At 33.6% G+C, this 26,332-nt stretch overlaps 2 protein-coding genes across 3 annotated transcripts in view; both read right to left on the minus strand.

Moving 5' to 3' along the window:
• Nucleotides 1-880: 880 nt before the first annotated feature.
• LOC113512644 (transmembrane protease serine 9-like) lies at nt 881-11,939 on the minus strand. The gene is made up of 8 exons (XM_052900229.1): nt 11,798-11,939; nt 9,462-9,630; nt 8,490-8,745; nt 7,347-7,664; nt 3,710-3,770; nt 2,664-2,832; nt 2,181-2,436; nt 881-1,254 (listed from the first exon to the last, which is right to left on the minus strand). The coding sequence occupies exons 1-8, from the start codon at nt 11,838-11,840 to the stop codon at nt 928-930; spliced, it is 1,599 nt and encodes a 532-aa protein (XP_052756189.1). The 5' UTR covers nt 11,841-11,939; the 3' UTR covers nt 881-927.
• Nucleotides 11,940-14,533: 2,594 nt separating this feature from the next.
• The window catches only part of LOC113512540 (signal-induced proliferation-associated 1-like protein 3), a 29,368-nt gene continuing 17,569 nt past the window's right edge, over nt 14,534-26,332 (minus strand). Inside the window, exons 11-15 of one of the 2 annotated variants that reach the window (XM_052900053.1) lie at nt 25,919-26,076; nt 24,546-24,773; nt 23,580-23,678; nt 23,121-23,339; nt 14,534-22,082 (exon numbers count right to left, since the gene is read on the minus strand). In XM_052900053.1, the coding sequence (XP_052756013.1) occupies nt 21,972-22,082; nt 23,121-23,339; nt 23,580-23,678; nt 24,546-24,773; nt 25,919-26,076 (815 nt within the window). In that variant the 3' untranslated portion in view covers nt 14,534-21,971. Of the gene's footprint in view, nt 22,083-23,120; nt 23,343-23,579; nt 23,679-24,545; nt 24,774-25,918; nt 26,077-26,332 lie in introns of both variants that reach the window. The other variant, XM_052900052.1, reaches the window with a different exon arrangement.

The following is a 26,332-nucleotide window of genomic DNA, read 5'->3' on the forward strand; positions in this document are numbered from 1 at the left end:
AAGTATCTAGGTCTTTATGGTATTTATTCACGTCTTTGGCATATTTACAATAAATTTCTAGTGAGAGCTGGTCTGGTTTTTATAAAAGGCGCATCTGTATTCTTAAATATATTGTTACGATGCCGTACTTGCATTCTCGGCCAGGGGCGAGAGGAGGAGGGGTGGTTCCGGACGTTTTCAAGGTGGGCTCTAAATACAGCTCACTTCAATATTATTAAAAGTTCCAAAACATAAATAATTAATATTAATTTATATTATTTTGTTCATATATCGTACGTAGTGGCATAGTTTCATTTTTGAGTTTCATTAATTTAGGATAGTGCTGACCCTTAAGATGAGATTACTTACTCTGTGGTCTGATGCAAACATAGATAATAAAAGGTAATGTAATAATAGATACACTAAAAGACTAATTTATTCTTAATCCTTAATACAATTGCTTTTAGGTAATATAAAAATAAAAAAATTACTATAGACATCAGCAAATATCGACTATTGTAAACTGTTTGCGAGATACTTACCTATATAATCATTTTCTGGAAACGTTATTGATGACTTGTATGAGTGTTTTACAATTTTTTTTTCTAATATAAACTCATAATTAGCTTTAATGTGTAGAGGTTTTTAAAATGTTGATAAGTACGATGAAATCATATTTTATTTGAGGGGAAAGTCAAGAACACGTCTTAGGATTTTGTGTGTATTCATGTATGTATGAGACAAATTCAGACTATAAAACTAATTATGAAATGAACGAAGTAAGATATGTATTGTCCTTATAGGACGTATCATTTAAGATCTTTGGTATTCCATTCTCTCTGCCTAGCTTACAGACTGCGTGAAGACAAATGGATAATAATAATAAAATAATATCATATTTGATACTTTTATTTGTAAATATAATGACTTATTGATAGTAAACATATTTTAACTAGCATTAGCAACGATCCAATCGGAATATACAGATACGCGAGTATTAACCCCGGGGTAGTAGTCGTGCGCACAACCGTAACCCCATGATGTGATACCCACGACTATGTCGCCATCGTGGGCAAGTGGGCCACCTGAGTCGCCCTGACAGGCATCTTTGCCACCAACGTTGAGTATACCAGCACACAACATGCCGTCTGTGATTCTAGGCCAATGTTGGAAACCAGGTTGACTCCTTAGATAGTCATAGCGCTCGGTACAAATTTCTTGGTTGATAACATTAATGTTTACATGTTGAAGTTGTTCAGGATAACTACCGCCGGGCTGCAAAAGTATGTGAGTTCAATTTACCATAGTTCAATGCAATTTTAGAATAAATAACTATAACTGGATATAACTATCTGGGGGCAAAAGACTGTGAGCAGATAAATACGTACATCGAAATTTGACCGTTGGCAGTTTGGCTGTGGGAGAAATCAATATTGCTGATGGTAATGCATAGTCGATAAAAGTTAAAAACATGCAAATGAAATTGAAGTCCTTTTAAAAGTTTTCTATTCGTGGTTATACTAACTAGTGAAATTGAATATTCTGATCAAAGAAATATCTAGCTCATTCAGCTGCGTTAAATATGAGAACCAATTTATTGAATTCACTATTTTAAATTCAGATTTTTGAATATTTAAAACAAAATTTTCGCCTTAATTATTACTACTACTTTATGCATTATTCTACGAGTGTAGCATCAGATGTAGATTTATAGTTTTATGTACGGCTAACGATTTCGATTTTGTTCTACATATATATCGAGGGGATCACGTGAAGATTGACTGAATAAATATAGATACTCTATATTATTAATAAAAGGAACTAGAGTTCCCATTAATATTATACCCATATATCTATTCTCTTTATATCTTCTATACGTATATAAATAAGTAAATTTTTCATTAACGTAACTATATAACTAACTATAGGTAGGTACAAAATCTTCACATTCTAAGAAATTTTATATAGGTTGTAGGAGTCAAATTATTTTTATGATCCCACGATCGATTTTAATGAAACTTTCTCCAGTTTTTAACTTGAAATCTACTTTTTTTGTGGAAATCTGTTTATCTATTTTCATATGGAAGTCATAGACAAATAGATGGTATTTATTTTTAATTTCTCTAGTTAATTTATACGACAAAAAGAACAAAGTATATTTTTCTATTTATAACATCTAGTAAGAAAACAGTTGAACTTACTGTAAGGGATCCCCATCCTATGGCAGTGACGACGGCACCGTCGGGTACAATGTAGTTAACACCAGGAATGCGTGCTACCCCAACGCTATCAGAGAATATGGCCGAATTGGCCAGTCGGATGATTGCAACGTCAGCATCGGCGGTACTGCTTTGGTAGGCATTGTGAATGATTATTTGGGAGACAGCAATAGCTTGTCCGCCACTTGAGGCATACGATGTGCCCACGAGTACTCTCCAGTCGGTAGGCCTGTCACCTCTGTGTGCAAGAAAATGATATTTTAGTTTTGAGGTATGTAGGTATTTAGGCAATAAATGTGAATGTATAGACACATAACTGATTGACCATTTTCGTCACATATTTGATTTTAGGCTGATTTTTGCATTTTTTTAAATTTATGTTATGAGAATTACAAAGGAAGGCAGGTACTAGAGCAAATAGGTTAGATTACGTAATTATTACTTATTTAATAAGCTAGTACATACTCGTAGCAGTGAGCAGCAGAAAGTACAGCCGTAGAAGTAAGAAGGGATCCTCCACAAAATTGGTACCATAAAGACCCATAGAGAAGGTATTGCATGTTGCTCATGTATGGGTACTGTTCAACGGTGGTAGGAGTACCACCCACGATGCGCGACAAACGCTGCGGCACCGCTGTGAAGTGGAAGGAAGTAATTATTAAATGAGTATTGCTGAAACTTGTAGCACAACTAGTTTTAAATTCCTGTTTTTTTTATGCAAACTTAGAATAACAAACAAGTTGGTAACCATCACATATAGATATGACCAGTACCATGGACATAACAGAGCATACTGTTTGGCCCATGATATCTTCCATGCGTTGCCATTCCTGAGGGCTAAGGTGTTATTCCTCTGTACCCTGAAAATTCGCTGCCATATCCTACCTTTTAAACACACCCATGTAAACACAACTGCTTCACGGTAGAAACATGAATGGGTTAAAGGTACCCAAGCAAACGACTTTTGTACAAACTCTCCCTCTAGTAAAGCATCTGTTATTATTTTTATGCAATAAGCAGGTACGTATAAAAATCGCGTACCTTTGTATCTGGAGTTGTGAGAAGTAGTAGGATCGTACCTTTACTCCGAGTACACTAGGTATTAGGTAGCGTCGTGTATTCGCGTATAAACGGTGTAATTATCTAAGAACCTCTAAGAAGAAGCTTGGATATTATACTTTGTATATTATATTAGATAAATATATGAACTTACAATAGGTTTTTTTTTAATCAATGAAAATGGAATGGTAACTCCGTCCGCGCCATCGATATGCGCTGGTGAGGCACCAGCGAGGGATGATAGGTGAGGATGGAGACAGGTCAGTCAGTCTATCGTGACAAATTCACCCGAAATTAACCATGATGGTTTCCAGGGGGACTGCGTGGAAGGTGACCAGACAGGGTAGGTTATATTGCTAGTAAAGGGGTCACTAGTCCTCATTACTAACAATCCGTTCCTCGTGGACTTACATGAGATAGCTAAAGTGGGACAGATCGGTATAAGGACTCACCCAGAGCGGCGCCTATGAGAGCTAGAAGAATAACAGCACGCATTGTTAAGACAACTCTAGGTCAACTGATTAATGAGTAGAAGATCCTCAAATTTATATAGTAAATTAAAGATGTTAATGATATTGTTATCTATAGACATTGCATTAAATGAATTAATCTTTGGATAAAAAAAAATCCATTTGATAAATTAGGTGCACGTATTTACTTAAAGGTGGAATTACAACAAACAAGAGAACGCTTATCCTGCCCTACTCCTCCGACTGCTATGTGGTGTAAATGTGCTAAAAACGTTTGTATTCCCAATTATTTTAGTAAAACATTCTATGAATGTTCGCTTGTGTTCACTGAAAGAACAAGTTTGCGAAACACTTGAACGCACCCATTCGGGATAACATTAGTAATTCAATATAATTTAGGTACCTGTGGTGATAATTTTTTATATGTTCGAGCATTAACTTGATATTGACTTGATTATACAACAAAACAATATGAACAGTTGAATGAACGCTGTGCAGAACAAGAATAGAAGAGCATTCTATGTTTACAGACGGCCGAAGCGGTTTTAAGTTGAAACACCCTTGTTCTTTTAGTCGAGATTTATATTATCCTGTGTTCTAATTTAGCTCTTTTTTATTGTCAGGGCGGCAAACAAGCAGACGGTCCACCTAATGGAATGCAGCTATCACACCGAATGAACACCAGCAACACGAGAGTTGTTTGTACATTGTCGGCCTTTTAAACATTTATAGGTACTTTTTTTAAATATCTCATGTTATGTTGTAAGAGGAAAACTGAAAAAGAGAGCTTCTTTTATACAACTTAGAATGGCATACAAGCTGAGCTTATACCATAAAACAGATGCAAGAGATAGGAACGAACATAATCCACGGATAGTGGTAGTGTGCCACGCATCCAAAAATTGTGGGTGAACTTCAGTTCTATGGCGAGAGGTGGGAAAACGTTTATAAAAGCATTAGGTCATATAATTTCTTGGATCATTTCCTATTGTACAGATAATAGAAAAAATATTCAATCGTTTTGAATTTTTTTTATACAACTTAGAATGGCAAACAAGCTGACGGCTCACCTGATGGAAAGTGCTAACCGTCGCCTATACCTACACATGAGCAGTACCAGCGACATAACAGAGTGTACTGTTTCGCCCTAGTTCTAATACTGTTCTAACTCTTGCTCTTTGATCATTTAGTGTAACTTCACCTTCATAATAATCATAACCCACGTGAAATATCTGCAGGTATTATATTTTATACCTATTAGTATCTAAGTATGTAGACAAATAAGTAACAAAAATATATATACCTCACTTTAGATATATCGGTACCCATATATTTATATTTTCATGAAAATGATTTGTATAAATGGAACTAACAGCGTAGGCGGATTTACCCGTTTGCATTTTTGGTTTACGTAGGCGGCACAGACTTAGTATAATATGCTAAGGTAGGTGGTGTATTAATAAGAGATTATAATTTAGAATACTATGGCTATTTCACTAGGAATTAACTACCATGTTTTCCAGGATGGACCATGTGGAGGACGACTTTCGCTTCATCGAAATTTCTTTGACGTAATTTTCTTAATATAAGTAAATAAGTTTAGAAAATGTCAGCAGTTCTTAGTGAAGCATGTAGAGAACGTATATAAAACTATTATATATATATATATATATATATATATATATATATACTACATGTTTCATAGTAGTAAAGTAGGTTTTATCCATGACTTCGTCCGCGTCGCCAAACAGAAATCCTAACTATTAAAGTTAGGATTTCTGTTTTTTAATATATATATATTTTTAATATATATGAATAGATACATTATTATTATATTTAATATTTAATAATAATGTATCTATTCAGGAATAAAAAATATTGAAAGCGTTATTGACCGTATTCTAAATGAGACCTAATATTCTAAATGAGAAAGTTTATAATGGTTTTTGAACGTTTAGATGTTTGGGTGTTTGTTACTTAATATGATTGAACTTTGTGCATACTTACAATTTAGTATACAGGTAAATATTGGTACGCATTATGTAAAGTATCATATGTGTTAAGTAAGAATACACCCAACTTAACACTTAGTATACTTTATATACTGATTTACGCAGGGAAAACCACGGTCATTAGCTACAAAATAATATTTGCCAATTCTAAACCGATTTTGATGATCGTTGTCAGTCGGAAGTGTTTTCTTCAGAAGTTGTAAATTTTATTATATTGTTAAACCTTAATTGTATATATATTGTATTGGACATATAAAAAACGTAATATTCAATGGTGGACTTATACCATAAAGGAATCTCTTACAATCACATATTCCATACAGCTATTGTTGTAATATAGGTATGGAACAATATGTCAATAAAAAAACATATAGTTCTATACCTATCTATATTAAAATAATAGCTGTATACACTTTATACACTATACACTTTTACTATTGGTACACGCGAGTGCTTACAAATATGATATGATTTTCTTGTTAGATGACTTAGGTACTTTGTATTTCAGTAGTTAAGAAAAAAAAAACTGTCCAGTACCCGAAAAAGTGTAATTTCCGATAACTGAAACATTAGCATTTTTGTAATCTAAATATCAACAATGAAAACCCTCCAATAAATTATACCTAATATTAGTTATGAAATTAAAAATATTAGTCATAAAAATTTCAGGGCTTTTGCTGTATAACCCCTTTATTTCTTAAAACGTCAATCCTCACATAAACCTATTTTAGCTATTACAATATTTTGTCAATTTCTTTTAAATTAGGAACTTAGTACAAAAGAAAGAGACAAAACAGTTCAATAGCTAAAATAGGTTTATGAATAAGGAGATAAGAGTGTAACCTTAAAGTAATAATATTCGATATTAAATTTTTATTAGTAACGAGGTTCTGTTAGCATAAGGCAATATACCTTGTTAGGCCGAACTTCATCATCGTAATCATATCAGCCATTAACTATCCACTGCTGAATATAGGCCTTCCCATATTGGGGGGTGTGTGTAGCCATGTCAGTAGGTCATATCATTCATCACAACGGGCCAATTCACCTGATTTTATTATCATCTTTGACTGGTACCTGATAAGGTACTTAATAATACTTAATAATAAAGAGTTGTCTTTGCATATTCATCATTATTGAGGCCCCTACAGTAATTGTGCCGTGAATTCGCGAAATTTTCAACTCCAATATATTGCCTATTGTACATGACAACCTAATATTTACGTCTATTTACGTCAATTTCATATGTAACTATTGTATTGGATTTATATATACTTCATTGCACCATTTATAAAAATAACAAATAAATTTTAATGGGAAGTGATACAAAACGCAGCTTTATCGCTAAACAATCTCTTCCCGACAACCTTTGGCGCACTGTTATATAGACACAATTATATTAATTATGAATCTTGTGGGTTATTTTCGTACAGAAATGCAGTTTTCATATATCTACCTATCTATTAATGCATGACTATTAAACAAAATTTATTCACACTCTTCTCATTCATTCAAAGTCCAATTAATAGGTATCATTCTTAATTAAAGTTGTTATTTTTAAAACAAAGACTTTTACATGTATTTATTTTTCATATAATTTAACTAGCATTAGCGACGATCCAATTTGAATATACAGATACGCGAGCATTTACTCCTGGGTAGTAATCGTGCGCACAGCTGTAACCCCACGACGTGACACCAACAACAATGTCGCCTTGGTGAGCCAACGGGCCACCTGAGTCGCCCTGACAGGCATCTTTGCCACCAACGTTGAGTATACCAGCACACAACATGCCATCTGTGATTCTAGGCCAGTTTTGGAAACCAGGTTGTGTCCTCAGGTAGTCATACCGCTCGGTGCAGATTTCTTGGTTTATAACATTAACAACTACGTGTTGAAGTTGTTCAGGAGCACCACCGCCGGGCTGCAAAAGTAAAATAATAAAATATATAGTATTTATAACTATCATCATCATCATATAAATAAATAAATAAATATCAGCCGTTAATTATCCACTGGTATACATAGGCGTCCCTCTATTCGAGGGTTTTGCTATTAATTGCCATGCCATGCCATGGCAGGCAGGTTGGCATGGCATGACGTTGGAGGTTTTTTAAGAGAGATGCTGCTGCTCATCCCTCGACTATTAAGTTCCCTTAGTAGTCTCTTACGATACCCATATGTATAATGTGTAAACGATCAGATAAATATATTGTATTTCATACTTAATATAAGTATAAAGAAAAAATCTAATTGTTGTAATGACTTGTATTAGAGCGCAAGCTATGTATAAGTTTTTTTTTTGTAATGTACATACTCTCCTATTTTGACAATTTATGACTAAGGTTCCTAAGTTCAGGGCACATTTTATTAATAAACCCTATCAAAGCCCTATGGAAGTATCTTCACTTTTGCTCCATCAAATAGGTTTAATATCTGCTGCTAGTATTTCCCCTTTATAGTTTATTAACGATAATAAATTTAGCATTGGCATTGAATTTACTGCCGTGTTTACCCCGGCATAATATGAGCCACCCCTTCCTTTACCGTAGGTGTCGTAAGTGATGACTAAGGGAGGGCGAGAGATGGGCAGCAGTGTCCCTCTTAAAACATTTCTAAAAGCCTAACTGCGGCTACCAACCCGCCTGCTAAGCGTGGCAACTACTGACAAAACTCCCCTAATGGATAAGGCTAATGTTCAGCAGTGGACAGTTAACGGTTGAAATAATAATAATAAAATAGAACTTACTGCAAGGGCTCCCCATCCTATGGCAGTAACGTTGGCACCATCAGGTACAATGTAATTAACACCAGGAATACGCGCTACTCCGACACTCTCAGAGAATATGGCTGAATAGGCCAGTCTAATTACTGCAACGTCAGAATCGATGGTACTGCTTTGGTAGTTTTCGTGAATGATTATTTGGGAGACAGCAATAGCTTGTCCGCCGCTTGAGGCGTACGATGTGCCCACGAGTACTCTCCAATCGGTAGGCCTGTCTCCTCTGTGTAAAAGAAAGTGGTGTTTTAGTGGTATTTGTGTATTTTACTAATATGATACATAGATCCATAATAGATAGATACTTCTTTAGCATACATTAAGAGGATTTGTCATAGTGTAGATTGAATGTGACTAAATCTACATATAGAAAATCGTTTGTCTAAAGTTATTCATCCACGCGTAGCTTAAACTACAGAAGTTAAAAACTAGAAATTTTACAGTTATTGCATTTTCTGTGAATATCCAATAATGAAGTATTTTTGGAAATTTTACCCTTAAAGCGGTACAGTAAGGGATGAACGGTTGTATGAAAATCCGTTATTTTAAAGTTAGAAGCATGAAATTTCATAGACCCTTTCATAGTCGTTTTTGGAAAGTCAACCCCATACGGAAGAAATGGGGAGGAAATATTAGTATAAAATAGAGGCTAAAAGTTTATATAGTCCGTCGTTATTGAAGTAAGGATGAAATTAAATATTTAAGTTTTCCAAGACTCTATAGCACGGAGTTTTTTTTAAAAAAGGGGATAAAGAGGTTTCTTCAAAGTCGGCAACGCGCGCGTAATGTCCCTGATATTGCAGGCGTTAATAGGCTACGGTAACCGTTTACCATTAGGTGGGCCGTATGCTTGTTTACCACCTTAGTAGTAGTATAAAAATAGTAATTATTATAAGTATTATATATATATATATATATATATATATATATCTTATGACATACTCGTAACAGTGAGCAGCAGAAAGTACAGCTGTAGAAGTGAGAAGGGACCCTCCACAGAATTGGAACCATATAGATCCAAGGAAACCATACTGCATGTTAGTCATATATGGGTATTGTTCAACGGTGGTAGGAGATCCGCCTACAATGCGCGAAGAGCGCTGCGGCACCGCTGTAAAATGGAAAAATATCTTAGGTAATATAAATGTAAATGTTCTTTATACTGTCAATACCGTGATATAGGTTAGTAGATTTCATGTTCATACCAATCACTTCCTTTTTTATTCTCGTATTTCATTTTATGTTCAATAGTGGTCCCTATGTACAAATTGTAAAACCTAGTTATCATCTGAACCCATAGCTTTAAGTTTATGCAAATAGATATTTGACAGGATAGCTAGGCATATGGGTACTCTGCTGAATTGGGTGTTATTTTACAGAAGTCCATATCACTAGTTATTTGATTAATTTTGTTCAATTCCGCCTCAATTAGTACCTACGTGTGCGACTGTCAACACTCGAAGATTGACCACTATTATTATTACCAGAAGTTTTAAAACCTTCTATATTAGCTATTAATCTTCGACTGCCATTTCGTCAACGCACGTTCTGTGACACGTATTTCACCTCTAAACGAAGCATCTTCAGGCAAATTGATAGATCGCTGTTTGGAGCCTAGTGTTAATCGTTCGTTCGTTCGCAGATAGGACACCGGAGGATAATCAAATAACCAGTGATATAGGTACTCTGTTAGTTAAGAACTGATCCAGTAGTAAATATTAAGTCATGAGATACCTAATTTATTATACGGATGTTATTGAATGGTCGACGTGCTAAAATAATGTAAAACTGGATTTTTCATCAATTATTGACGACTATTACTGTCGTTCATTATTAGTTAATTCTTGAATATAAGTCCTCTCCATAAATTGCCATGAATGAAAGAGTACGGATGATGAATGAAACATTTCTGAGCCACTATATATCTGCATCTAACGCACATTTTAAATGTCATCCATTATTAGTAATGGAGTCTAATAGCTATTGCTATCAATATACTCCATCAGGTCGACCTCTATGCGTCTATTCCTGGAAGTCAACATGGTTAATTATTGTTTAAATTGTCATGATGGACTAACTGACCTGTTTTCATCCTCAACCATCACATTCACAGTCGGAGTTACCATTTAAATTTCATCCATAAAAAAAAAAAAAAACACTATGTATCGATTTTTGAAGTCACCACTGATAACACGCACTATTGGCACTAATGTATATATAAATAAAGATAACAACCTTCCGGACCCCCCAATCTACCCCCAGTAGATTATAAAAAAAATGTTAATTTAAAAGTGCTTGTAAACAAGTCTCTTTGAAAAAAACATGATTTGAATTTGAATGAAACTATTTTAATTTTAAGAGGACTTTTACAAACGCTCAGGTTTAGGATTTTTTTAATGGATGACAATGGTATGACAATCGCGCTTGCGCTGGCGGGACACCAGTAAATGATGATAGGTGAGGATGAAAAGGCAGGTCAGTTAGCTCATTGTGATGAATTCATTTAAAATTTAACACGATGGTTTCTAGGGTGAATCGTGAGGAGGTCGATCTGACTGGGTGTATTGCTAGCAGTGGGGTTACTAGTTCCCATTACTAACAATTCCTTCTCCCTCCTCTAAGTTTAGGTTACGCACATTAGGTTTAGGGTTTGCAATTCCACAGTATTCTATTTCCCGCTAAAATTTGTAGTAAATTTCCAATTATAGCGGAATGCCACTGTTATTTCTGCGAGAGGTTTAATCCATACCGCATGTTAAATTTTTCGAATATCAAATTGAATCTATATTTTTTTTAATAAACGGCTTAGAGAAGTAGAATGATATTAATACATAATAATGAGCAAAGTAAAAATTATAAATAGTATCTTTAAGATAAAAATATCTATACAATTCAGCAATCAAAATATATATCAAACCTTTAATTATTTAGAACCCAACCTCATAAACTCTTTTTTGTTCTCTCTCTCTCTCTAAGTATCGTATTACATTATAGTTTTCAGCAATTTAATATTTTTTATGAATGTTAATGGAATGATAATTCTGCTTGCGCTATCGGTATATGTTACTAGAGCACTTATAAGAGATAACAGGTGTAGATGAAGTCAGGCTAGTTGACCAATTGTGACGAATTCAGGTATTAACCACGATGGTTTTCAGAGGGAACCAAGATGAGGTAAACCTAACAGAGTATAATGCTAGCAATGGGACTGACGGTCCCCATTATTAACAATTCCTTCTCCCCCAGCAATTTTATTTAAGACAGTTAATAAAACTTACCTAGAGCGGAGCTTACGAGAGCTAAAAGAATAACAGCACGCATTGTTAAGACTAGTTTAGGTTTACTGATTCATTGGTAAAAGACCTTCTTATTTATACAGTAAATAGGTTAATGAGTAATATTATCTATTGTTAGACATGAATTAATCTTTGGATAAAAATTATCCGTTTGATAAAATAGATGCAAGTTGGTAGATATTCCGTAGATAGGAATTACTAATTAATAAATATATTTAACTTCTATTAAATGTGTAACTATATTTGTTGATTGTATATTTTTGTTAGGTATATATAATGAAGAAGAATTTACTGAACGCGCAGATAGGTACCAAATTTTTTTATTATTTAAGATTCAAATGAGGATCTATCATAAAATATCTACCTATAAGCGTCCAAATGTGACTACAAATGGACGTAAGCACAGATAATATAATACTATACTAGTAACTTAAGTATACTTCTACAATTTTCAGTGAAAAGTTAATCAGATTCGATCAAGTTTTACTGATATATATTATATATACTATATAAGTTAGTAATTAATCATGAATTTTAAAAAGAATACATGTAGACGTATTAATTTGACCATTTCACGAATTACGTACTATATATTTCATGATAGGTAGGTAGCATAGCCTGAAATTAAAAGAACTACGTGCCAAATGTGATATAGTATATATATGTAGAGAAATTATTGTGCTTTGACTAAGATGTTACATATTTATCTAGTTTTAAATTAGTTACAGTGTGATGGATCTAGTTTTAAATTAGTTACAGTGAGGTGGTACTTCGCCTCTCAACAAATGCTACCTACCAATAGTATATAGCGCTGCTCCTTACTAACAGGATATACATACAGCCTTGGCCAAAAGTGTTAGGCACCCTATATAAATTATTTTTACATGTTTACTAACTGAATAATTAACAAGTGCTTTTTATAAATGCAATGTCGGTGTCATAAAATATTATATAGAATAATAGACGGCATATTTTTACAGTCATAAAAGACCTGGGATCCAATCACAATAGATTTTGTTTTCTTTCTTCTTTCACTCTCGTTTTGGCATTCTTAGTCTCAACAAGCGTTTACTTTTGGTTTTGTGATAAATTTGGCAAGTGTCTCGTTTTATAATGCCCAAAATAAGTGAAATTAGTTTGGAGAAACGGGTGAAAATTCAACTTTTATATGAGCAAGGAAGGACGCAAAAAGAAATTTCCAAGTTGCTAAAATGTTCGCGATGTCCAGTGCAATTTGCTATCAAACGATTTGCGAAGACTGGCTCTTACGTGAATAAACCACGAACAGGCAGAAAACGCGTGACTACAAAATGCCAGGACAGAAAGTTAATACGCGAGTCAGTGAAAGATAGGAAGATAACTTCCTCGGAGCTTGCTACTGCCTTATTCGAAGAGACTGGAAAGACGATAAGCGCGAGAACAGCAATAAGAAGCCTCGGAGAAGTAGTACTAAAGGGATGTAAAGCCAGAAAGAAGATTCTTCTTTCAGAAGATAACAATAGAAAACGGCTAGAATGGGCTCTACGGCACCAACACTACGGAGAAAGATTGGTCTAATGTGGTCTGGTCTGACGAATCCAACTTTGATGTAAGTTTATTAGTTTCATCAACAATTAAAACAATTTTCTCTTTTAATTTTGAATCTTTTAAGTTAGAACGATTTATAAAATATATATTTTTCGTCTTTTTTGCAGGTATTTGGAACACCAGGCGTGGCCCTTATAAGGCGACGCGTGGGCGAAGAATTCCACCCAGATTGCGTTATACCAACTGTTAAGCACGCAGGAGGCATAATGATCTGGGGCTATATGTCTACTAATAGTGTGGACGAAATGTTCGTTTGCGAAGGCCGCATGAACAGTGAATAGTACATAGATGTGCTAGAAACTGCGCTTATGCCTTCGTTAACTCGTATTTAAGGCGATACCAACTTAGATGGTGTCATATTCCAACAATGTCCCGTGTTATAAATCATCGACTACAATGCGCTGGTTTAGTGAAAACAACATTGATTTGTTGAATTGGCCTGCTCAGTCCCAAGATCTAAACCCGATCGAACATCTTTGGGGTACTCTGAAACGAAAAATCAAAGAGCACAGCATTATATATAAAACCGCATTAAAAAACGCGTTGACGCAAGAATGGGACGCTATATCTAGTACTCAATATACTAAGCTGGTACGCAGCATGCCCAAAAGAATTGCTATTTTAATTTTTTTTTATTGTTCTTAAGCAAATAAAGTAATTTAAAGTGGTTTTTTTTTTCCTTTATGTAAGAAATATTGAATAAATTATGGGGTGCCTAATACTTTTGGCCAAAGCTGTACATAGATATATTCATTTTCAATGCAAATATCTAATTTGGATGGAAAATAAGTATAGCTATGCATGTATGTATATCTTAGAAGTTGCGGCCGGCGATCGTTAGTAACGTGAACTACAGCAATATATCAGGTCGACTTCCACACGATTACCATTGGAAACGATCGTGGTTAAGTCTTGTAAATTCATCCTCACCTTTAATCACTCACCGATATCCACTAGCGTATGCCAATAGAGCGGAGTTGCGATTTATTTTCCCTCCAAAAAAAAAATGCAGTCAATATCTTGGGTACGTTGTCTCGATGTGGCATAGTGGTAGATTATTATGTAATAATAGTAAACTTTAGGTTTTAAAAATATTTGCGATGATCACAGGGTAAAGTCAAATGAATATACTATCCTTTGGTAAATACTTTAATTGGAATGTCGCTAATAATTAATTTACAAATCAAATATAGTTTTACAGAACATAAACAAAAATATATAAAAAACTGTACTTAAAATACAAATTTTACAGAGTACATACGGCGGTTTTACCTTCATTATGTTTTGCTAGCAGGCGTACTTGATTATTAAAACATTTATTTAAAATGTGTTGCAATTTTTATGTTGAGATATAAAAAATAAGGTACAGTTTAGCAGGTAAGAGTTTTTTATGTATCAGCATAAAGCAACATGTCGGTAATCATGACGAATTTTTTGCAGGAAGATTGACTATTACGGGAAATGTTTATTACACATGATGCCCATATGAAGAATATCTACTATCTACCTGTATATATTTAATACAATATCAACATATATAATTTTCTAGGACTGGTTGCAAAAGCCTGTAAAAATTAAGGAGTCCTCGAGGTGGATTTTAGTGTGGACTTTTTCAACCGACTTGAAAAAGAAGGTTCTAAATTCGATTGTATTTTTCATGTCTGTGTTACGTAGTATTTAATTGCGAGAAGTCCTTTGACTTCAGCAGGTACATTGAAGAACGAACATGGTAAACGTTACTAGAAATTGTCCACTAAGTCAATACATACATCGAGACCACTTATATTCAGGATAAGCGTTATTTTTAATTGTTTTCAGCAATATTATCATTTATACACTTTTTATAGATATATTATTTCAGCTATTAGTTAACGCATGTTATATCCGTCAAGAGAGCCTGCTCCTTTTGGAGTATAACAAATATAATTATAATAATTAAATTTAGTTCAGATTTTGAAAGTGCGCTGTATGGATTTAATTAAATTCTGTTGGCTGCAACCAGTGCGTGGATACTTCAATCTGTGAGTGCCCCTGTATATTTTTGCCTATAATGTGGACTTAAATGTATGGCGCCGATGGCTGTGACTATGTTTATCTGCTGATTGGGTATACCTAAACTATAATTCTCATCTACTTAAGTATTTAAACGTTAAGTAATATTTTCTTACAAGTATTAGTTTATGTAAGTGTGTTCTTTTTTACTTTTATTTTTGTTTAAAAAAGAGCCTATAAATTATATAAAACAAAACAATTATTTAGATAGAACATATTCCATACAGGCCTGAGTCCAGCATTGGTTAAATAACAGTTGAAATGATGACATTGTTACTATTAAATATTCAAACAAAATTGAGATTGTATATGCTAATTTATATGATAAATAGCAACTAAGAGTCCATAAAAATATACACGCCGAGAAGTGTATTTATATCTTTATGAATTATCAATTATTTACGAAGAAAACTGATAAACAAAATCTGAACTATCACAAAAGTCAAAAAGGGCTTAAAAACAAGTTGGATTTTTAAATAATTTCGTTTAACAATAATTACTTACATAACTAATTAAAAAAGAAGTTTATTCTTTCACTCAGAAAAGATGTTGTTTTAAAATAACTTACGTACATTAATTAATTAATTTTAACATAAATATGTGGTGGGAAGAACCTTAAATGAATTATTTATATAACTTCACTATTGTTAATTCTACGGTCGAGAATTTTTGCCCGTGTTGTATAAATTAATATTTACATTTAATAACAAACGCAAACAGAATAATAAATTCGAATTTTATGTATTAAATTATAAATAGCATCTTAAAAAGCTACCCACCGAAGACACTTTAGTATTTGTTTTATAATTACCATGAACATAGTCATTTTAAAAAATGTATTTTTCACTTATAAAAGTAATTATCAAATTATAAAATTCGGTTACCAAATACAGTGATTTATTTCAATAATTTTATCCGAGGGTAGCTTTCTATATAGCTGAATTTATTTCATAAATTAATCGACCGAACAAATATTGCCCTTATTATAATTAAAAAAAAAAAGTTGTATCGTTAAGCTAATGGTTCTCACTCCTGGTATTGTATTTATATTGTCAACAAAATCCAGTAACAATCATGTACCTTAACAATCTATATTTCATAGTTTCATTACTTTGGTGGTTCTTGGAATAGTAAACAAATTAACATGTAAACATACATAAGAACATTTTTTATAATAATGTATAAGGTATAGACAGACATAAATATATGAGTCAATAAAAGTTTCCCAAAAGCAGTCTTGCAACTTGTAGGTTGTTTATATTATTATTATTACTTATTATCTACGAGAGCAATTAAAAAATATCAAAGCATGCATGGATAATATTGGTACCGTTCCGATATCTATATATTGGGTTATTTTGGATATAAATAATAAAGGCGAATAAAGGTATTCACCTATTTTGACATCGGTGATACCGGTTGGATGTCTATATTATTTCGATCGAATTCCTCATTTCATTGCTTGTTAATCAATGTTTATCTGTTGTTAGCAAATAAAATATGTAGGATATTGCTATGTATTTATTCGTACCTCTACATCAAAGTAATGACACCAATAAGTAATTTCATGACGAACTGGTGTATCAAATTATGACAGGTACTTTATGTTAAAGATTTTTTTTACATCGTGGGGCGAATAGACTTATTATAGAATTTTAATCTCAACTAGACGTTAGTTTTCAATGTTAATTAACAAATTGACTGCTGTCACCACATAAGGTAATGATAACTTGCTCAGTAGTCACTACCTTTATTTATATTAACTATTTCGAAATGGATTTATTCATAAAAAATTTCTTTAAATTAAAAACACAATTATTTTTTAATTTTTATATGAGAAATTAAGCATAAATTATATATATAAAAAAGTCGTGATTGTAATGTAATATTTGTAATGACTCATATCGATGGTGTACAAGGTAAATGATTATTATACAAACAATTTTGCTAACAAGCAATAAACGCTATTTTAAGGTAATTACAATATTCATAAGCTATGTGAATGTCTTGTGAAAACTTTCGTTGCTGTTTCCTAATTATTGTACATAATTTATATTGAAAACATTATATTCAGGGATGACACCATAAAACAGAAAGAACAAAAAAGAACGTACATAATTTATTTAACGTTGGATATTTAAACTTGGTATCATTTATTATGCATCTAAAGTTTTTTTAATCGGTTGTTTAGTTTCAGATCAAAGCAAGTCCAATTCTGTTTAGGTTGCTTTCTTGTTTTATATATATAATATAACTGTGTTTTATAGGATACGCCAATAGAACATTATTATTATATTCTGAAGTTAATAATTTTGTTGCTTTTAAAAAATGCTAAAAGAAGAGGCACTCGTTTATTTGCCTAGATATGCCTTACAAGTAGGCATGTAATAAAGTATAAAGCAAGTCTTTCATATTACATAAGTATCTCTAAGTGTGACTTAAACTAATAAAGCTTTCATTTTACGATCATAACATCTAATTTTACGAGACTCGAGACTCAATAAGACTATTTAATTGAAGAGTAAATCCATAAGAATAAAAACTAGGCAGAATAGACATTCTCGCCAATTAAATAATAATACCCCGTTTGCGGTTCGCATTGTCATTGAGAATTATGTTCATCTAATCTGCGTAATTGTGTGCAGTTCGGAGAGCATGTTTAATTGTAAGCCAGTAGATGCCACTTTATTTTTTATTTACCTTTGTCTAGATAACGCTGATGATTTGATTATTTAACAACCATAAAAATGTATGTGATATCACGTAAATGGATACTATCGTTAATCTGTAATTCCACAAAATTAAATTTGATGTTTTTTCAGAATAGTAATAAAACTTTAGTTCGGTAGTATTATTTACTTGACCTATTTAATATAAAGTCGATTATTATATACTTTTGAATACATAGATTATAGGAACTCTATCTGTACTTATCGGAGTTTAAGTATATAATTATGTTGAAAATATCAACAGCATATTACTGACTCGAATTGAATTCCTACAGTCAGTGGGGTCGCCCTAAACGACGTAAGTCTGTACGATGTCGTCATTAATTAATTTTTTACTCTTTCATTATTAAAACGGATTGTTTTTCATTATTTCTATCTATCTGTCCTATTAAAGAGCTGCGCTCTTGTCGGCGGGGCTCTTGGCACTCACTACGATTTTCAGTGAGTCTCTTCACCTCTTGATCCGACATGACACCAACTCCTTCCTTGATCTGCCTGATGTAACTATGTCTCGGTCTCCTTTTTCCCCTCCTTCCTTCTATCTTACCTTCTTTTATAATGTTCATAAGTTCGTCGTGTCGTATCAAGTGTCCCAACATTTTTCCCCTTATGTCCTCAATAGTTCTAATAATTTGTTTTTTTTCCTTTAAGAGGGATAGAATTAGCAATAAGGAGGTCATTGCTAATTCTATCCCTCCAGCTAATTTTCATTATTTATATATGAAAAAATTGTGATAACGCTATTTGATTGAGAGGAAGTACATTATATTTTTGGCATCGGTGCACTCACAAAGGAAAAGTATACGAGTGGTCATTTCTACCCAGGTTATTTATTCTTATGGTAAATCATTAAGTAAAAATCACATGTACATACAATGTAAAAAGTATAACCCTTCTTTGCATTTTTTTTATTGGTGAAATAAATCAAGGTAATATAATTCATGTTCAAAATTAAAGGAAAAATGCTTAAAAAAATAAATGTAACAGCTAGGGTTTTTTCTGCAATGGATATTAAAAAGGTATCCAGAGACGATCAACTTAAAGTGAACTTGTTCTTTTATATAATTTTTGGGCATTTAATGTTATGATGGAAATTTCCACAATTATGCGAAGAAGGGATAACAAAGTAAAACTCAATTGTTTATTTAAGAATTATGAATTATACAGAAGTGAAGCTAAGTTTATATGGAGCAACTATAATCGGATATAATGTAGTCACTGGTATTTTTTTTTTAGAAAAAAAGTAGTATATTTGTATTTATTTTAGTTAGTAAGATTGTGCTCTTGCGGTATCATTTTATGACGTTTCTAAAAGGCTTTCAAGATGATTTCAGCATAGTTCGTAAGCACACATAATAGTTTTGGTGTTAAATTAAGTTTCGTAATCAAGATTAATAAATTAAAAAAAAAAAAAACTTTGTGTCCTTGTGATACGACGGTGCAATTTTTAATTTATTGCAATGTTTTGATACTTACAAAAGCTTTAATAGAATGACAACGCGTCAATAAAACAGTGTCATACAAATTAAATATGTAATAATATCATAAACACACAGTGGTGTGTCTGAATGTTTTAACTACACATTCTCATCGCCAGGTATGTCGGAAGACACGAATGTTGGGAACAAAGCAGAGGAGGTAAACGCGAAATAAAAATATATCTAGTAAGCCGACTTGGTTAGGAATTTTATTCGCAGCTGGACTTTCCGCGACGATAACTCATTATCACGTATGGATATTTAAAACTGTTACGATATATTATAACTGTATCGTGGTACAGTAAACTATAAAAGCATCTATTACTGTCCTCCCGCTATTGTGCTGTTATATGCTGTTATAAAAATTAAATTTCTTAAATAACACGATGTACAAACAAAGTTTCACTTCTATATAATATTCGTTTCTTCTCACTAATTAATTGTGATGCGAGTATATTATTATGCAATATGGTAATAATGTCACTGGTTCAGAAGAAAAGCTACTTTTATCTAAGATAAAATAAATCATAGTATGTGTATAAAATGAGTACAATTTGTGCTAAAATTCGTGTCTCTTATTGTATTAATATTTGGCAGGTTTCAAGTCTGTATATTAATTTAACGTACTATCCGTAATTACTTAAGAGTACACATTTTATATCACTATAAACTCTACTGGTCATTGTCAATAGTGTAAAACAATTGTCATGTTACTAGTACATTTATGAAAATATAAAAGATAATACTATATTACGAAATAAATACTTATAAGGTACTTAAAAGAAAATTGATTAGATACGTACCGGATTAGATACACTAATGACAAAGACGAACGCATAGCCTAATTGGTGTTCACCTTACATTTTTTAACTAACTTTATTACTCATATATAATAATATATTTAATGTAATGTTTCTAATTGCGTATAATATATAAAATGATGTACGTAGCTTTGAAATTTGAAGCTATAACTCGATTGCTAAAACAACCATATAAAACCAAACTACAACATCCTATAGACTAAATAGTACCTAATTTCTACAATATCAGCTCGTAACAAAAACATAGTATGTATATCTTTTTATATCAAACATCAATAACGCCAAACGATAAACATAAATAACGCCAAAAGGATAGCTCCGTAAGAAGCACAGAAAAGGCACAAAATTCATAAGACAGCGCATAATCCAATGTGCGGTGTAACCGATGTAATTTGGTGATTTCATTACAATTATATTAATTGTTACGAATAATAATAGTTTTACCTGTTTATGTACACACACAAACAATGCTGCTGTCATTCTATTATCATGATATCAGCCGTAACTAGCTGATATTGGTAATCGATAGGGATAATAAACGGAAATGGTTTTCCCATAATTACGTGAGAGTATTTTTTAAAATAGAAAATGACGCGCACGATAGATGGATAAAATTATCTACATTAAAAATCGTATTACTTCTAATTCCTTTATCTGTGTATCAATTAAAGGCAGACAGGTTAATCTAGCTTCGTAATGTAATTATAAGCAAGTTATATGATACCACAAGAAATATGTACCACATCAAGAGAAATATAATAATCTTGTTCCTAAAGAGATAACACATAACAAGTGAATAATATAGCGGCCAAGTTGACAGTATTCTTGTATTTGATCATTGGATAAAATACAAGGATTTTGACATAAAGCTTCCGTTCGGATATCCGAGGAGGGCGCGAGCAGAGGATAAACAAAATATCAAATTCGACCTTGGAATGAACACTATAGACCGCAGAGTCCTCCATGACTTTTTCGTCGTCATCGTCAAAGGAGAAGTTCAGTGCCGTCAATATTTTGTTTGGAGGCACCTCAAAAATATTGTGACCTCATTTCAGACTACAGGCTAAGGTAGATCATGACTAAATCTTACAGAATTAAGTCTCATGGGAATGGGAGATAATGAACGATAGGCGGGCGAAGTTGTAGCTTTAATGTACTCGTATGTTTTAAGGGGTTGGGTAACCAATACTTTTTTTCAATCCAACTATAATCTTTATAATATATACATTTTACATCTTTGGGATTATTTAGAATTGGGTCTAAATTTAAATCATATCGAAAAGCAGTTACTGGACGCTACATTATTTTATATTTAACGTTTATTTGATGTGATTTCAATTTGACCCTAATTCGGTCACGTCAAAGATCAACACATATTTTTAAGTTATATACTCAGCAGCGTTGTTTGTATGACATAATTTTGTCAAAAATTACATAAGATAGGTAAATTAATGCCGGCCTATTATTTACCGTGGCATGCATGGTTGGTTCACTGCCGGTCGACCGTTCGCTTGAGCCACTGCGTGAAATGCCGTAACTGCCACACAGCGCGTGCTGATTCTTCGCGTAAGCGTGCATTGTGTCGTCGTAATCGACGTACCTGCGAACAAAATGTTGATTTCTTGTATTGGAAATACACTCCGAATTAACTCTACTAATAGAGAATATGTTTCTAGAGTGAGTCGATTTGGAAGTGTGACAGTATAAAAATGAGAAAGATTTATTACAGTATTTTAGAAAAACATTCAAAGTTATTAATCAGTGTCTAGCTAATCCATGACTTAATCTTTAATAAACACAAAAATCTTGAAAATGTTAAATAAGGCCTATTTACTAATCAACAGCATACCACTTTATCATTCATTATCAATCCAAGGCTCTTTTTACATTGCTTATTGCATTTTAAGTTATAATTACATGCAATTAAGCATAATTATTATTTAATTCATATAGATTATTATATAAATTCCCAAAGAGGGTTGACGTCAGGCAGGCGGCCGGTCGTAAAATTATAAGCCAAATCCTTTAGTAATATGGATAAAACCATATTACGCCGACCCCAAATAATAATTGGAATAAGGGTAGGAAGATGATGATAGTAAAGATAAGAGCATAGATAATGGTTACATTGGGTTACACTGAGATATTGCGATGTCGCAGTGTAACATTTCAAATTTTAGGTAAATTATCTTGTTAATACTTTTACATAGATAAAACAGTATTAATGTGATTTATGATGAGCTGATGATGATAAATTTTCCTAAATGTCCATTGATATCATACATACATACATACATATCTGTCACGTCTGTCTCCCATTAGGGTAGGCAGAAACAATTGATATCATGGCCCCAAATTATATATATAGATCGGAATTTCTATATTTCTTATTAATTATATTATTAGATGGATTTGTATTGTTTTAAAACGTTAATAACACAAGGAATTTTACATGTTCGCATATATGACCGTGTATATAAAAATTTCGTACGTAATTAATGGAGAAGTGGAAATAAAAATTGATAATACAACTAAACAATTAATATATTTTATATCGAAGACAGCGTGCTGTCTAATGTGCAGATAAATAATTTATTTTATTTTCATTACATTCTATTAAAACATACTATGTACTGACCTCCTCCTCGAGCTGGTGCTGGTGTCGCTGCGAGGCGACGGCGTCAGCCTCCAGTGCAGCCACCCTCGGCGCCAGGCCGCACCCGCACACCACGTTACTCGCCGCACCACTCGCCACTGCTGTATTCCCCACCGTCGCACTACTCGTCACCGCCACACTACTAGTCAACGGCGTACTCGGATTGCCCACCATGGGACCGTTTCCACTCGTCTCTGTACTCTGCTACAGATGAAACATATTATAATAGCAACAAAGATGTTTTTCAATATTGTATGGAACTTGGAACCAAACCCTATGCACAATATATGAAAAAAAGTTAAAGATTTGTTAAAATAACAAATCTTTTATTAAATTTGTGCCATAAATAAATTCAAACTTAAAGAATTATAATAAAGTTAAACGTCATTCTGATTAACATTATTTGGGGAAAGATATGCAAATTACAATAACACAACTTACTGGTACGTCAGGCCATGCTTCAGGTACGGGTTCAGTAGCTATACTTTCTAGAGATGGGTCTGTATTGTCCATTGATGGATATTGATGTTCTTCACAGATCTGAAAAGGAGGTCTCATTAAGGTGTTTATATAGTTCTTTTTTTTATACAACTTAGAATGGCAAACAAGCTGACGGAACACCTGATGAAAAGTGGTAACCGTCGCCTATAGACATGAGCAGTACCATGGACTAAACAGAGTATACTGTTTCGCCCACGATACCCCTCATGTGTTACCATTCCTGAGGACTCAGATGTTATTCCTCTGTACCCTGTAAATTTATGCCATATCCCACCCTTTAAACCGAAACACAGCCATGCAAACACAACTGCTTCACGGTAGAAACACGAATGGGACAGAGGTACCCAAGCAATCGACTTTTGTACAAAGTCTCCCTCTGGTAACTCTTATTTACAATTCTTAATCTATTTTATAATTTACCTTCGGGTTTTATTTGCAGTTTTCGGCAGTTTCGAGCAGTTCTTTTGGTGTAAGTAAATAGCCGAAATAATTAACATAATTAACATTAAAATAATTAATATTAACAAGCTCAAGCAACACAGGCCACGGAGGAAGGTCTTCCAATAAATATTACGGAAATGTCATCATAGTTATTTTAATCTTCTAACGTTTACATGTTCTCTTCTTAAATAGATTATCACAAGCAATAATCAAGAGCACGACTCCTCAACAACAAATTTCTCTTATGCGAAATTCAGGTATATTGGAAACCCACATAATTAACTTCCAAAACTTAGTCTTGTTAGAATAAGTCTTTTTTTATATTGTATTTGATTGAATTTTACGTTTTTAGATTGATTTGATGATTATTTTTGTAATCTAGAGTTTAATCTTGTTTTGGTCCTATTCTAATTTTGTCACAATTAAATGTATTTTTTGCAGAATAAAAATTTTATTATAATATACCTGGAGCATAGCGCGTGTGGCAGTGTGCACGAGCGCGGCCCAGTCCAGGGCGGTGGCGTCGGGCAGCGGTAGGGGCGGAGCCCGTGTGGCGTTGGTCACATTCGCTACTCCTACATTGGGGTTTCCCACATTTGGCACTCCACCACTATTCGCCAGTGCTGGTGTACTTGCCACGCTACTTGATCTAGTTTCGCCAAGTTCCGCATCCATTAATCGCATCAATTCTTCCTGTATGTAATGAGGAAAAATTATCTTTATTTAATAAATGTATTTAAGGGTGAATTTTAACGCCGCTCTTTATTAAATATGGTTTTATGTATTGTTATAATAGAAATTGTCTATTTTCAGCTTCGATTTCTGACTTAAGTAATATTCCTAAAAATATTTTAATACAGTTATTATATAACAAATGTTTCCTTTAAATAAAAAAATTCTCAATCAAGTCACCTTTAACAACGAAAATGGTTAATTAGTTTGAGAGTTTCGTTCTACGTTAAACTTAAGACTTTTTAGTTAAAAAAAAAAAAAAAAAAAAAAACTGACAGCTTATGCTACTACAAGCTCTGCTTAGCTTGGACCTAGATAGTGTAATGCATTATAATCATATCAGCTGTTGATTGTCGACTGCTAAACATAAGCCTCCCCCTTGAGGGAGTTTGCCAGTTGTTGCTACGCTTGGCAGGCGAATTGGCAACCACAGTTAGGCTTTGGTGGTGTTTTAAGAGGAACGATGCTGCCCATCTCTCGATTATTAAGTTCCCTTAGCGCCTCTTACGACACCCACGGGAAAGGAAGGGATAGCCTATTCTATGGCGAGAGCAGACGGCATTGTAGTATGTCCGATACCTAGATTATACAGATAGAGCATCTAGCCTTTAAAGTCAAGGGTAAAGTTTTTGTCAGTGTTCTATATAATTATGCATAAAATGTATCGTGATATAATATTTAATAAATAAAATGAGTGTTTATGCAATAAAAACATGCAGGAATTATAAGACAAAATAAGTATAGAAGTTATAAAGGTATCACTAATCAACTATTTATCACGTAAAATTGTATGAAAAAGTTGTGCCGTTTTTCTCGAAGCATTTATATGGAGACACAGTATGTGTATAACAGGGGTTGCCAAACTTATTTTGTCTACTGCCCACTTTGAGAATAAATTATTTTTTAGTGCCCCCATTTTTTCACCTACTTTAAAACCACTATTACTACAAGCCTCTAACGCCTCTAAGCCTTTAACATAACGCCCCCATTTTTTTTTAGGTCTCTTACCGCCCTTTAGACTTGCAGCGTCCACAAGGGGGCGTTATCGCCTACTTTGGGAAAGGCTGGTGTATGATGTGAGGTCCGGATGGTAGTAGGGTACGCACGGTGAGCGAGCTGGTGTTGGCGGAGGCGCGCTTGTGCCGCGCGTGGCGCGGCGCGTGCGGCGAGGCGGCGGCCGCGTCGTCGGTCGAGCGGCGCCGCAGCAGCGCCTCCGACACCGGCGACGACTGCGGCGAGCGCCGCGCGCTGCGCCCCGACCCGCCTGCCGCGCACCACGCCATATTCACGTTTTATTTTTTTTAATTGGTGATAATGTAATTGTAAACCGCCTGCGCTACCGGTATATACCAGTGAAGGATGATAGGTGAGGATGTAGCAGGTCAGTTAGTCCATCGTGATGAATTCCACTAGAATTAATTACGATGGTTTCCATATTACCTGTTAGGGTGTATTGCTGGTTGTGGGTCAGTGAGACCCCATTACTAACAATTCCTTTCCCCCCTACCCAATATTAACGT

This window comes from Galleria mellonella, unplaced genomic scaffold (genome assembly GCF_026898425.1).
Source record: "Galleria mellonella isolate WM207_F2 unplaced genomic scaffold, CSIRO_AGI_GalMel_v1 utg64, whole genome shotgun sequence".
NCBI classification, from domain to species: Eukaryota; Metazoa; Arthropoda; class Insecta; order Lepidoptera; family Pyralidae; genus Galleria; species Galleria mellonella.

Excerpts from the sequence above, each read along its gene's own strand:
- LOC113512644 (XM_052900229.1), bottom strand. The coding sequence starts at position 11,840 with ATGCGTGCTGTTATTCTTTTAGCTCTCGTAAGCTCCGCTCTAG. Across the intron at positions 9,631-11,797 it reads TCTCGTAAGCTCCGCTCTAG|CGGTGCCGCAGCGCTCTTCG; the intron begins GTAAGTTTTATT and ends TCCATTTTACAG. Across the intron at positions 3,771-7,346 it reads CAAATTGGATCGTCGCTAAT|CCTAGAGTTGTCTTAACAAT; the intron begins GCTAGTTAAATT and ends TTAATCAGTTGA.